At 36.8% G+C, this 15,515-nt stretch overlaps 1 protein-coding gene across 2 annotated transcripts in view; it reads left to right on the forward strand.

Moving 5' to 3' along the window:
• prickle2a (prickle homolog 2a) overlaps positions 1-15,515 on the forward strand; it is a 46,905-nt gene that overhangs the window by 13,996 nt on the left and 17,394 nt on the right. Inside the window, exon 2 of one of the 2 annotated variants that reach the window (XM_053504792.1) lies at positions 11,570-11,726. The exons of the other annotated variant lie outside the window; for it this stretch is intronic. Coding sequence (XP_053360767.1) covers positions 11,592-11,726 — 135 coding nt within the window. The 5' untranslated portion in view covers positions 11,570-11,591. The remainder of the gene's footprint in view (positions 1-11,569; positions 11,727-15,515) is intronic. 2 annotated transcript variants of the gene reach the window in all.

The following is a 15,515-nucleotide window of genomic DNA, read 5'->3' on the forward strand; positions in this document are numbered from 1 at the left end:
CAAATAAATACCTTTGCAGAATTTCACAAAGTTGGCGTCGCTAAGCTTTATAAAATAGAATGCACAAATAAAATAAAGCAAAATAAAATTACAATATATTCTGCTGTATAAATATTTGGATCACAAATATACAGTAAATAAATGAACTAGAAAAAGCAACAAAAAAAACTGCTGAGAACTTGTTTGAAAACTGAAGGACTGTTTTAAAGAGGTACTGCAGATAGACCACATACTGTATATTGATATATTCATATGATTTCATATAACCAGTCATTTGAGACCATTTTAAATCAATATCACTCTATTGAAAGATACTTATGGGTTTTTTTTTTCTCCCTGTAGTTTTGAGAAAGAGAGCAGGCCTTAAGAGTGCCTTAGTGAAATAAGGTATCAAATTGCCATGTGCCATGAGAAGATGAGTCTGGGCGTCCAAATTTGATCTGAAGTTCAGTGGGAGATAGATTGAGAAAGGCAAGGAGGGCTTCCTTGGTTTGTGTTTGGTTTTATTTGGGGAGCTATTTGCCAGAGTGAGCTCCCTCTGTCTTCATTACTCTCCCACTGTGTGGCGGATTTAATGACACATCGGCTTCGGCAGGCTCGTTTCCTTGCGCGAGGCTCGCAGCTGCGCAATGTTTCCACGGAGACCTGAAAGCTCCATGGCGACCAGCATGAATGTCTGACAGCCTTTAAGGATGGACGATGACACTGATTTTCTTTGCAATCCTGTATAAGTAAGAAACTGGCTAATACCTGTGCGAAAGAAAACAGGATGTGGATTTTTATAAACCCAAAATTGGTAGATTGTTACCCTGACTTGCTTCTTAAATAATATGCTGATGGAAGCTTGGTTAAACATATGTTCCTATATACAGTAGCAAATATCGAATAGTCAGTATCCATATTTATAGAATGTTCCTATTCTTTGTAGCAGGTCTTGTATTTTCACTGTCTCTTCGCATCATTATATACTCAACATGCCTGTGCGTATTCATGCATGAGATCTTTTTTTTTTCTTTTATCTTTTTTGTTTCTTTTTTGTGCATCAGATGCACTATCCAGTCAGGTGAGTGTCTCGAAATGGCACAAAGCTACAGTGGGTAGCTTTTGGTTCAGCAAGCATTTTGCTTCCACATGTCTCCAGGGGATTGAAGCTGTTTTGCCACTGTGACAGACTCTGCTGGTAAATATGATGAAGAAATATACAGTAGATGGATGGATGGATGGATGGATGGATGGATGGATGGATAGATAGATAGATAGATAGATAGATAGATAGATAGATAGATAGATAGATAGATAGATAGATAGATAGTTGTGTGGTTGGATCAATGTATGTATGGTTTGTTGGTTGGTTAGTGGAAGGGTTGCATCAAACATAGGAAGAATACAATATTACCTGCAACTGATCCACATTTCTGTTGATTAGCACTAGTATACAGCACGTCGTCACCTTCCTCTTATAACGCGTATGTTATTTCTTGATCAAGCTCAAAGTTGTTATGTTTTTCACTTAAAATTAAGGTTTTCTTACATATGCAAGTGTCCCAGCTTGAATCCTTGATAGATAGATTAATAGATCCTTAGATCTCATCTCATTGGCATGAACTCAAACAAAGTCAAAGTACTGTACATTACCCTTGCTTTTTTTAGTATAAACCTATTACAAATCATTACAATCTGTTGCATTGTATTGTATTGTTGTATTGTATCTACTGAACTGTAACAGTAGCAATATAGTAAATAAGGCACGGGGTCAGCCATTTTATTTTAAATAGAGAATGACAGGCTTAAGCTGAATTGATCAAATCTGTTGTAAAGATTTCTTTTTCTTTTGTATCATGGTGCAGTAGCATATCAGATATAGGGAAGAATTTAGGATGACTGTATATGCAGCTCCCACAATCTAATAGGCATTGATGTCTGCCAAAAAATGGCAGGATGTCTAAGTTTTGCCAAGAGAATGGCTATATAGTTGAAGAGAAAGAAGGGGACATGTAGTGTTTTCTGCCTCTTTCTTTTAGAAACATTCTGTTATTGAATAAGACCTCTTTGCTGTTTCTGATGACTTGTGGAAGCATATGAAATCTCATTTTCCAAATACCTATTGCTCTCTCCTCCATGCAGTGTGACCTCTGGTGTGCACTGTCATAAATTCTCCTTGTCCCCAGTATGTGCCTGTGCAGTTGGCAAAAGCGAATGGGCATGGAATGGATCAACACTATCAGCAAATAGCCACCCATTTCCAAAGTCCTCATTCCCTTCTCAGTAGCCGATTTCTGAAATGGCCCAGTTGACGGTGCTCCACGTCAGTTTGACCTTTGTGTCTGGAGATGGACTTCACGAGTATGGAGAAATGGAGTCTCTTGTATAAAGGGGTGTTTGTGTCAGAGGAGTCAGTTAATGCATGACTTTGACATGACACAGCTCTGAAACTTCACCAATCTGCAGAAACAGCTCACTGACATTGAACTGGTCATACAGGACGACATTTGAAATGCCGGTGTTAAAAACCTCTGAACGCAGCAATGAGGTTTCATTTTGACCACATTATGACTTGTTGTCTTATTCTCTTTGTCCAAACACCCATTTAACATTACCATTTGACAAAAAAAAAAAAGATATTAAACCAGTCAAGAGAAAAAGCACTGCTGTGGTAATGTCAACTGATTCGCGCAGTAATTGCCAAACCACTGTGTGGGGTAGGCTTAACGCCACTGTGCGTGAATCTCTGACTCACTGACTGACTCGCCTCAAGAGTTTTAAAAGACGTCATTACAGTGTAGGCGATGCCATTTTTAAGACTAGCTATCAGCAATGTCCTTAGCAATTATAGCAAACAAAAAGAAGCAGTTTCATATTTCCACACAGTAAATGGTTTACTAACATAAAATGACTACATATTATTTTTCTAATCATGAATATAGAGTTAATAGCGTACATATCTTTGATTGTGAGGTATTATTTGAGGAAAAGCCACAGACTGCCAATCTGTAGAAACCAGACCTTCTTAAATAGTGTTGTGCTATTTTTCATCAGAAATCTGGCAGATGGAAATCTCTTGAATAATTCTCTCCATTTTGCATGTTGTTGTTGTTGTTGTTGCTGTTGTTGTTAAAATACCAATATTTTATTGGCTGTGAAAGCAATTACTTAAAAAACTAAAAAAAAATGCTAGTACTTGAACATGATGTAATAACTATACAATTAAATATTATGATCTTCAATACAAGTTTATGTTTGTAAGATGATATTATATACCTAACCTATACCTATACCATTACACAATTAAAAATAGTTTATAATTTGATATAACAATGTTCACTGGTATATGTTAATTGTTTTTCATTTCCGCATTGCAGTATGCTGTTATACAGGTATATTGTCACACGAATATACTGTAGAAGCACGGCGAAATATAAACCGAAAATAATAAATAAAGTTTTATTGTAGTATTTTAATAGTGCATTTTATATATAAATATTTAAAAAATCATTTAACTTCTGAATGAATAACAACTTTCAGTTTAATTTTAGTTTAAATATTTCAGAAATCCACTTTTCCAGAATTGCAGAGCTTCCCCATTTCATAAAAGATTAGTCTTTACAATGTGTATTGAAGGTTATTAAACTAGAAAACATGTTTCGTGAAAGTTATAATAATTGTTATTTTGTTGCATTTCTCATCTAGTCAATAAGCAGTTCTGTTCACTTGCAGATAATAGGCTTTGCGCATGTTAGTGCTTACTGGCAGAAACTTCTCCAAATGGGATAGAAAGACACTTTAGTAAACACGGCCCTCTTAAAACTACATTATGGTCATTAAACACTGGCTTTATCTCCTCTGTTTAATGACTGTTATTTCATATGAATATTTATGAGCTTTTGTTAATCCATGTGGTGCTTGCATCAGCAACTAGCTGCTGGTGTAATTGGAAAAGTATTTTCCTGTTGTCTGTAAAGTCACATTAGGCTCCTGTTTTTAAAACACTTTGACCACTTCCAGGAAACTAAAAACTATGACTAGTGCCATGAAAAATCAGACAATGGCATCTTCTTTTATAGAAGGAGACTTGTGGAAGAAAATAACTTGTTGAAGTTCTGTACATCCACATCACTGAAATAGCTGACATTTTAAGGCATGTGCTAAAACCTTATCATTCGTTTTTTTTTCACTTCACGATAAAATCTTTAGGTTTAACAAAGCTGACTCTTGTTTTTTCAATATCATATTTTTTTCTAAACTTCAATCAAATACGTTTCATCCTAATCCATTGCTGCCAAAAACAAGTGTTCCCGTGGTGTCCTACTGTATACAGTATGCATTATATATTTTTTGTCTTTCTAGACATGTAAAAAACATATACTATATGGTCAAAAGTATTACACCAGATTATCATATCCATATTTGAGTCTTCCACAAAATCACACCCATCCATAAGGAGGTAGTCCACTTTGCAAAAATGAGAGACGTCTCGGTTAAACCTGAAGATTTTAGAGCCCTGACCTCAACCCCACTGAACAGCTTTCAGGGTGAACTACAAAGCTGACTACACCGAAGACCTCCTCACTTCATCATCATCATCATCATCATCATCATCATCATCAGTACCCAACCTTTTGCACCTGAATGAGTATACTGTACATTCCTGCACCCATGCTCCAGAGTTCAATCTAAAGCCTTTCCTGAAAAGTGAGGGGAGTTTATTATAACAACAAAGGGGAATAAATCTGATATAGGAGATCGCAAAAAGTGCATATTGTTAGTTGTCCCTAACTGTTTGTCACAGTATTGTAATGCAGTCTGGCCTCATTTTAAGTACAAGTTTTTCTCCCTGGAAATCTCCTTAAAGAGGCAGCCTAAATCCTAGTTTCAACAGATAGAATTGGGTTGATTGGGCTAAAGGGAACACTTGTCACTGTTTTTTGGGCAAAGGGGTCTAAAAATCACAATCTGATTCTTTAAAAAAATATAGCTATGCAATGAAAAGTGAATGTTTTTTCTCGGAATTTCACCGAGCCGTTTTGTGACCTACACTGGTATGAGAATTTCTGTTCCAATATCATTTCATGTGCAGCGTCCGAGTCGAACAGGTGTTCATCCATCATTTCAGCATTTTTGCTTTAGATACTAATCAGCCTCGCGACCATGTTCTGCAATGCCTGGTTGATTAAGGATGTCGAGTTACCACATTACCGCCTTTCTCAAACCAAAAAACCAATTGGTATGCAGCAAACTCAGCAAGAAATTAGCCATGCGCTTGGGATGAGGGTTCTTTTCAGAAACGTTAAATCAGCCCCTAGGGTGTCATTTTATCATTGATAGTATTACATGGTCACATACAGGCATCACTAAGGGTTAATTATCAGCACACATCCAGTAATTACAGCCACATTATGTGACAAGGAGGGCCCACTTGCAGCTGCCGCTTGACGCTGGAGTGTGTGTGGAGCTCATCAGCGTTTTCACCATCGCCGTTTTCAGCGTTGTTGCTGACGGGAATACTTTCGACATTCTTACGTGCTTGAAACACAGACACTTTATCTTTTGTCTTTTTAGAATCAAATACTTTTACATCTTTCAGTTCGTCAGTGACAGCATCAAAGATGCTACATTTTAAGTAATTCTTGCATTTTATATAGAATATTTGGTTGGTAAATATAGAATATTTAGTTTTTTAGACTCAGGCTGTGCGTGAAAGAGTTAACCTATTAGCGAAGCAGCATTCAGCATCAGTGCTTCAGCTGAGAGCCTCCTCTCACATTGCCTTTTACATAAATAAGAGTTCTTTTTTTTCTCCCTCGCTCCCCCTCTCCTCTCGTGCTCGTCTCCCTCTCTCCTGTTCGCTCTCACACACACCCACACAGAAACAGTCAAATCCACTGGCAGAGGGAAAGAGAGAAAGATGAGGCAGGACACGTGAGAAAGAAAATCGTTTCTTTTAGCACGGCTTTTTGCACCTCTCTCTTTCTCGCTCTCGCTTTCTCTCTCGCTCACATGTGTGCCACTGTTCCTCACTGATCACTCCGCTTTAATATGTGCATGCCTACAGATTCCTCTCGTGTCGCATCAGACTTCACCAAATCACAGAGCCGGATTTTAGTGGGTTTGGGGTTGTTTGCAATGTTTATGCAGTAGTGTTTAGTCTCTCTTCTTGATGAAAACAGTTGAAATGGTGCCTGAGACGCCTGGGGCATGAATACATTTCCAAACATAAGTGATATTAAAGCCATGGAACGTATTACTTGTTGTTAATTAGTGAGGTGGCCTGTGGCAGCACCGCCGGTATAGGCGCATTGATTGTCTACACGTTTCCAGGCAGAGGTGTACCGTCCGAGTACAGCTAAGGACTAGGAAATGTCCAGAGATAGTACGAAGCGTTAAAGATAGTGACGCACATCACTTTGGATATTAAAGAAACAAGTCAGGAATGTACCGTTTTACTGGGTATTTCTTCGAGATTGAATGCCTAGTGAATATTCTATCTGCTTTTCTTCTCTTCTTTACAAGCACTGGCTATTTCCAGCTTATCTGACAGTTGTTTGCGCTTTGCATTGTCTATATCAACTGGATCTGACTTGTAGCAAGACTTTGTCACATGTCAGTTGGCAGGAGTATAAGAGATGGCATTGGCGTATGCATCCGCACATCGTTTTTTTTCAGAATTTTTATTATAATTCTGTAGTTTACGAACACAGCCTTGACTCAGCTATGACTCAGTGTGGATTTAAATGCTGTAGGCAGACAAGCAACAAACACTTGCAAGTAAATGACTAGTTTACTTGGACCTACAGATTTGGGGCCATCAGTCTACGATCCATCATTTATAGTACCACTGGTCACCAAAGGAACACAATCTGGTGTTCAGTTGAATAAGCAGACAATGATTTGAAAACCAATTATTTGGTTTATTAGTTATATGTTCTCCCTATATTGCTTGACTGCCTAACTGCTATGAGCTAACCTATACAACCAAGCCATGTTAAAATAAAAAAGCTCACAGGTATTCACTATAAACCAGATCAGACTGCCTCTACCACATTCATCATTAGGAATTAAAAACTAACGGGCCATCACAGGCGATTATTTCACACTGTTTTTAATGATCCTTTAGTCCTTTGTCACACATTTTTCAGCCATTAGCACTTGCTAAGAGAAATACCTACAGTACATGACTAACCACACAATACATGCATGATGGTGACGGGGTCACATACACACACTTACACAGACACACACACACACACACATACCACAGCCAAGAAAAAGTGGGCAATCACAAGCACACAGCATGGAAGTGGCTGCACATAAGAGACCCCTCTGTAAGCTGCCAGGCCCGATTCCACCAGCACGGCCAACATCCACTTGACATCTAAGAAATACAAAAATAAAGTACTGCTTAGCAGCTGGTTTTGTTCCAAAATAAAATAAACAGCTGAAAAGATCAAAACAGCCATCAGATAACCACACGGCAAAGCAGCGGGGGCCATATCCTGCACCAGAAGTGCAAATAATTACCATGTCCTGGCAGAAGAGAAACAAAAAATATAGTCATTCATTCATTCATTTTCTATAGCGTTTATCCTTTACAAGTGTGCTTGGGGCCTAGAGGCTATTTTGTGGATCTCTGTGTACAAGACAAGGGCTACATTCTGGGCAGAGGGCACACGAATGCACACACAAACTAATTTGGAAACATCAATCAGCTTTCAATTTACAGAATACTTGTAGGAAACCCACAAATCATGGGATGAACATGCAAACTCAACGCTCAGACCAGAGAAACCCCCAGAACCCTGAAGGATACACGGCATCATTAAGAATACATGACTTAGATATAACTGCTGTGACCATAAGAACATTTTATAGGTTGTATAGCCTGAGCTTCACTGGACAGCCTTAATTTGACAAAAGCACATTACCGAAACGGTTTTAAATCACCATCAACACTGCGTAGACAAGGTGCAAAAACTGCTTATGCAATGTTACACCAATGCTGCTTTAAAAGCGAATACTACAATTACTAATTACCTGTTTCCTTTCACCATGGCAAACCAGACACAATAAAATAATAAACGCTGTTTATCTTGCTTTATTATTCATACTCTTGAAGCAATGCAGCTAAAGTCTTGGTTTGTTTTACATCATGAACAATTAAAACGGGGGCAGAAAATGACGACTGAGAACTCAAATAGCCACTTATTATTTAGTACCAATATATTATGATGTACAAGAAAAATCTAATATAAAAAAGAAAGATTCAAGAATAATTCACTGCACCTTCATCTTCCTTAAATCACTATTTCCATATTCATAAGTCACTCTTTTGCATACTTAAATGCTCTGATAAAACTATACCAATGTCTACATTAATTTTATGTGCATTCGTGAGGGAAAAAGATTTGAACAGGAACTTTAACAGAAATGTCTTCCGTGGGCTTGATGGGAAGTTTCATGCAAACTTCTATAATTCTTTTGATTGTGTAAAGATGCTTTGCGACAAAGACAATCGTTAAAAGCACTATACAAATAAGATAAACTTTAATTGAATTAAATTAACTGTGAACTTCAGTCTGAGTGACACTGACAGTGCAATGCTCAGAGAAATACAAAAAAACCTAAGTGCTATAGGTCTCACTGAGCATTTTAAATGTTACGGTCAATGACAGAACAATTAGAAGAAGACTGAACGAGTACAGTTTGTTTGGAAGGGTTTCCAGAGGAACGCCTCTTCTTTCTAAAATAAAAACCATCAAAGCATGACTGAGGTTCCTAAAACTCCACCAGAACAAACCACAAGGCTTATAGAACAATGACCTATGGACTGATAAAACTAAAATGAAGTTGTTTGGACTTAATGCCCGGTCACATGTTTGCAAAATTTCCGCAAAAACACCTCACATCCACTGTCAAGAAAGGTGCTGGAGGGGTGATTTGGGCTTCCCTTACAGCCACAGTACCTGGACATCCTGCAGTCAATAAATCGACCATGAACTTCTCTGTATATCAGAATTTTCTAGAGATCAATCTAGAGATTGATGGTCCACTGTGATGACCCCACGATAGGAGCAGCCGAAAGACTGACAATAACAAGACCATGATCCAGTGACACCAGTAAATCTACATCAGAATGGCTTAAAAGAAAAAGATTCAAGGTTTTGAAATGGACTAGTCAAAGTACAACCCTCAATCCAATTGGAATGCTGTGGTGGGATCTTAAGAGAGTAGATAAATAAATGTATAAAAAGCTCAATTTCTCAGCATATAAAAATATATTATAATTATATTATAATTATAAATATGTAATAAAGCAAACACAATATCATTACATAAATTTCTAGATGTATGTTACTTTAATAACGATTAAGCGTCTTTAATTTCTAGAAGGAGGTAAAATTATCCAGCACTACTGTAGGATAAGAAAATGTAAAGCTTATAAAATAATATATGTCAGGAAATAAACTTTTACTCTATATTATATATTGGGTTTGTTGTAATGTTTAAAACAGAAATAGTAGATAAAAATGACGAGATTTAATATATTTTGACTTTTTCTTTTTTATATTATTATTATTATTATTATTATAATTAAAACACCTCATAATATATATTATTAACAATTTAATTAATTTATTTCATTTAGTTATTTATTTGTTTTGGTAATGGTCCAAATGAGCCACAACCTTAAACATGCATGTGGGTTCGCATACTTAACAAAAAGCATCACACAAACTGTCAGGTTTGTTTTAACCATGCACTTTTTATGGTCTGTTGTTTTAAAGGCTGATTTTGAACTTTCTTTGTGCCTGGCGTGAATTTTAATCATGAATGTGTAAGTGATGTAGATGTCCACAAATCAGTCACGAAGGCTTGTCTAATCTACATTTTGATGCTCCATGCACCTGTGGCCATCTTAATTTGATGTAAACCAGATGCAATAGTGGCAAAGAAAGATTCTGAGATGTCAAAGAGAAGACAGCATTAGTAGAACCAGCCTCGAAAGGTAAATCACCTTCCTCTGTGAGACCACAGATAGTTATGTATTATTAATCATTACTTTTTTTTGGACATCTTTAGAGTCTGTTGGTTAAAAGGATTTTCAAAATGAGAACACTGTGAATATGAGCGGTGCAAGAATAAGCACAGGGCAGTCTTTAAGATTGCAGTAGCAGTTCTTAGGTACAAGCCCATAATATTAAGGTGAGACTAAATATCTCACTAAAATATGTTGGATGGTTTGCAAGTCATTTGACAAGGTGAACATTGTCCAGTATATGAATTTCTCTTTTTATTTAAATGTTTTGCTTACTGTAGGGCAAAAGACAATGTATATCCCAGGCACTTTGGGAATAGCGGTCACTGGAGGTACGGCTCTGTGCTGGTGAACACACTATGTGTTCTGCTTTAGTGCTAGATATTTTAGAGAAAATGTCTAAAATATCCACCAGGAGCAGATTGTACTAATTAACACTGGTGTTACTGGTGGTATTGTGCCACTGGTGGATGATGTGAACAGAGCTCAAATCATGGTTGCCATATTTTCAGTTCTACGATAAATGTGAAATATTGTTATATGCTACCTGATTTTATAATATTGCCTTGAAGATACATCTATTTTATGGGAACAGTAAAAATGTATTATCTATCTCTGCGAAAATGTGGAATTTCACAGCCATCCTTTTACAAGTATAGTTTTTGCATCTTACATCTTCCTAGTTATACATCCTGAAGTCTACTAAATCCAACTGCTCGTACAGCTTGTATCTGCAAAACTGCCATCATCACATCATTCTAGTTAATGATAAAAAAAACCTCTCATGATTAGCTTTTAATTGTCACTGCACTTTTTTCCTTGCCCAGTCTCTTAATTTTCCTGTTTTTTAGATAAACAGGGTAGTACGTAAATATGATCCTCAGGTAAACATGGGCAATTTATGGGTTTATACTCTCTCTCTCTCTCTCTTTCTCTCTCTCTCTCTCTCTCTCTCTCACTCATCTGCTTGATCATTTGTGGCTTAAGTAATTTAAATGCAAATGCATATTCACACACTTCAGTTTATATTATCAGACTGCTAAGATCACAGCATGTTTCATTAAGTGTCAGATTCATTCGAACCCAGCACTATTTGCAGTTCCCTATTTTAAGGAGTGACTTTAAGCATGTCTTGTCACTTGTGTAAAATACAATCAGTCAGTAAGGCTTGTCTTATCTAAATTTTGCACCTGCGACTGCGTAACTTTGACATGTGCATGTGCATGTGCATGTAATATGTTCATCCTACAAATCTTCAAAATCAAACTAAACATCATTTACTGGTCAGGAGCAGAGAAGCCCATAAAAAAATATCAAGAGATCAAGCACAGCAGATTATCAAACGTGCCGTGAAATCTGAATATTTTTTCCCAAAACGAGATATCAATGATGCGCTACTACTCAGCACTACTTGGCTCAGTATTTATCTACTGAACATTTCACACGCATTAATCCAGCAGATTGGCCAGAACTTGTGCTAAGGAGTAGTTTGTTAGGATTTATAGTCATTGTTAAGGCTCATTCTCTCTGTGTACGCAGTAGGGAGTGGTATGAGGCGGTGATGATGGCTTTGGACATGGAGAGGACGGTGTCTAAGCTCATGTTTGACTTCCAGAGGAACTCCACCTCCGACGACGACTCCGGCTGTGCTCTGGAGGAATATGCTTGGGTGCCCCCAGGCCTCAAACCAGAACAGGTAAAGTTCCCTGCGAAAAGGCTCTCTACATAAACACACACAGGCATCCTTACCGGTTAAGTGTTTTTTTTTGGTTTTTTTTGCCAAGACACGCTTTAAAATACAGGGCAGTAAATATTTATGATGTATGTATGTTGTGGAAATACACACGGTAGATACAGAAAGTGCGTCCACATTCAAAAAGCAGTAGGTAGATAATTGATTTCCTTTAGGCGACTGTGTTACGGTTTAATTTATGTCTGCATTGCTGCATTACGTCAGTGGAAAGATGGGTATAGTAATTCCTTTTTTTTTTTTACACATTTTTAAAGAACATTTTGATGGTGGGTTTTGTCACCTGGTGGTGGAGTTTGTCAAAGCTGGTTTTGCAGTTGTAACAATCGTATTTTTAGTTTCTTTTTAGTTCTTTAATTCAGCCCTACGTACATGTTACTACCCTATGTCAACATATTGGTATGCTCCTGAACCTAATGTAAGTCAGTTCAAGTGTGTGGAGAGGTCCAAGTCCAATTTGCTCAAATCTGATGTGTTTTAATAAGATGTTAATATCAAAGTATTTTGAGCACTGAACTTCGATTGTATTGTTTTTTGCTCATGTTGTATTGGTCAAATGCAACCTGGAATTTTTTCATTGCTGGAAAGCCACATTTTTGAGGAAGCGTTTTTCTTCCCGTGTCACTGTGCCCTGTGCTTTAAAAAATGACAGTACTGATAAAAAGGTGTGATCCTGTGTAACACTGTATGAGGCAAATAAATGTGTGTCAGTGTATGGGTGTGTGTAGAGACCTTGCATTATGACGATTGCTGGCCAGGGCCAGCAAGCTGTGGAACATTTCATGGTCAGGCAGATGGGGAATGAAAATGACTTCTGTTAAATAATGACCCAGTACGAGTCCCTATCTCACATATAATCTCTCTCGAACATGCACACACACACGCACATCACCTCATGCTGGGAGTGCAAACCCACACAAACCATGGTTTCTGATTTTGCATTTCTCATAGTTAAAAATGGTAGATATTTGTAGGTAGAACAAAGAGAAGATAAAGATTATGTCAAATATTTTAAAAAGGTTTAATGTGTTCATTCATGTGAAGCCATTTATTTCACATAATAATAAATAATCAATAATCATGTTACATAACACTTGTTACAGGTCGCATTTAAATGTTTCATAAGAGATTAAATCACCAGGTAGGAGGACTTTTCAAATAATGTGACAAAAGAAAAAATGAAAACAAAAGAAGGCAAAAAAACAATGAAAAAAGTGACTCAACGACACTATCATTGAGTCATAGCCTGCAGCATGAATGCTTTCGTCAGACACAGAACAGTCAGAAATATTTTATACTTCAGGCTGTCAATAACAAGGATGTAATCTGTTGAGATTATGTTGCAATTTAAATTATTTAAAAAGTAATAATAAAAGCTAGATATGTAGTTATTGAGTAAGAAACTATTCTTACTGTATACAGTATCTGAATAAATTAGAATAACGTGAAATTATGAAAGTTTTTCTTTTACAATTTAATTACAAAAGTGAACCTTATATATATTTAAAATACATAACCCACAAAGTAAAACATTTCATGCTTTTTTGTTTCAATTTTGTTGATTATGGCTTCTAAGCAACAAGCCTTAAGAAAATAGTGAGGCTAGAGTCAGTGCATCAAGAGCCACCACTCACAAACGTCTTCAGGAAATAGGCTACAACTATTGCATTCCTAGTATCAAGACACTCCTGAACCAGAGGCAGCATCATAATACATTTAAAAAAATAATAATAATAAAACAAATAAATAAATAAAAACTGCTTAGAGGTCCAATGTCTTCTTTGTAGAATAAAGTAAATTTTGCATTCCATTTGGAACTCACAGTCCCAGAGCCAGGAGGAAGAGTTGCGAGGCAGAGAATCCAAGTTGCTTGAAGTCCAGTGTGAACCATGCAATGTCAATACTGATTGCTAAACTGACTGCTAAAAAAAAAACCTAATAAAGTATTGAGTGCATCAATGAATATTCATTGTTCTTTATTGGACATTTCTGTATTGTAAATCCTTTTTCAAATGATCTTAGGAAATATTCTAATATTTTGAGATATAGAAGTTCTAATTCTTCTGAGCTGTAAGCCATAATTATCAAAATAAAACAATAAATAGACCTATGTTAAACAACATCAATAAGTACAGTAATGTACTGTTACAAACACATTGTTGCCAAATAGCCAACCTTTAGAGAATTTAACTGTTTATCTTCAATTAGGAGATTTTTAGTAGTCTTATTGAAGTAAACAAAAATATGCATTCTATAATTAAAACATTTCAACAATATTATCCAGATATGACGGCTTGGTGGCAGTGTGTAGCATTATGTCCTCAGGTTCCTGGTCTCATTCCTAAGCCTAGGTTACTCTCCATGTAGAGTTTTATCTGCTCTTTCTGTATTTGCATTGGTTTCTGGTCCTTTGGTTTCTGCCCACATCTCAAAAATGTGGCAGTGGGCGGTTTGATCATTTGCATATGAATGTGACCTGTTATGCAGTGGTTTCATGTCCAGGATATATTCTCCTTGTGATAGATAGATAGATAGATATATGGATGGATGGATGAATGGATAGATAGATAGATAGATAGATAGATAGATAGATAGATAGATAGATAGATAGATAGATAGATCTGTGTTAATCCTGAAAAAATTGTAGCATTACTGTAGCAGTAAACTGACCACATTGAAAGAAATCTAAAGAAAATGTACCTGTACAGAGAAAAGAAACTTAATTCTACACAAATCTATCAGTCAAAAAAATCTCAAATTTCACCTGTTTAAGTGTTGCCACCTCACAGCCCCATTTCTATCTGTGTGGAGTCCTGCATGTTCTCCCTGCATTTGTGTGGGTTTCCTCCCACTGTCAGAAAACACGTAGGTAGGCAGATTGGCTACACTAATTCGCCCCTAGGTGTGAATGAATGTGTGAATGTGTGTGTTTGCATGGTAATGTTTTGTAATCTCTCTCTCTCTCTCTCTCTAATATTTATTTGCCATTTGGCCTCTGTATACTATTGAATTTGAAATAAAACACACAAGATATGAGTGAAGACAAGAGTTTCAGCTTTAAATGAAGGAGTATGACAAAGGTGTGGCAGTAGCCTTTCAGCAATGGTAGCAATTTTCATATACACACCACCATTTTGCTGGCTCATAAATAATGAAACAAACATAATTACAAACATAAGGATTAATACTTGGATGAAAATCCTTTGTAGTTAAGGGCTGCTTGAAATCTGGAACCCATGGACATGACCAAATGTTGAGTTTCCTCCCTCGGGATTTGCCAGACTATTACATCAGCTACAGTACCTTCAGCTGCTGATTGTTTGCGGGTCTTTCTGCCTTCAGTCATGTCTTTTGTAAATGAAAAGCATGCTCTACTGGGTTACGATCAGGTGGCTGATTTGGCCAGTAAAAGATTTCTTTGCCAACCATTTCTTTGCCTTGATAAACTCTTGGGTAGCTTTCACTGTATGTTTTTTTTTGTCATTATCCATCTGCAGTATGAAGTTGCATCATATGAGTTTTGCAGCATTTGGCTAAAATTTTGGCTGAAGCATTGACAGCCATACATACCTATGCCATACCACTGGCTATACCATGTTTGACAGATGATGTGGTATGCTTTAAATCATAATTTGTTTCTTTCTGTTTCTATACTTTTCTCATCCCATCATTCTGGTACAAGTACGTTTTGGTTTCATCATTTCAAAGAATCTGGCAAAGTTTTCTGGCAAAATC

Source organism: Clarias gariepinus, chromosome 9 (genome assembly GCF_024256425.1).
Source record: "Clarias gariepinus isolate MV-2021 ecotype Netherlands chromosome 9, CGAR_prim_01v2, whole genome shotgun sequence".
NCBI lineage: Eukaryota > Metazoa > Chordata > Actinopteri > Siluriformes > Clariidae > Clarias > Clarias gariepinus.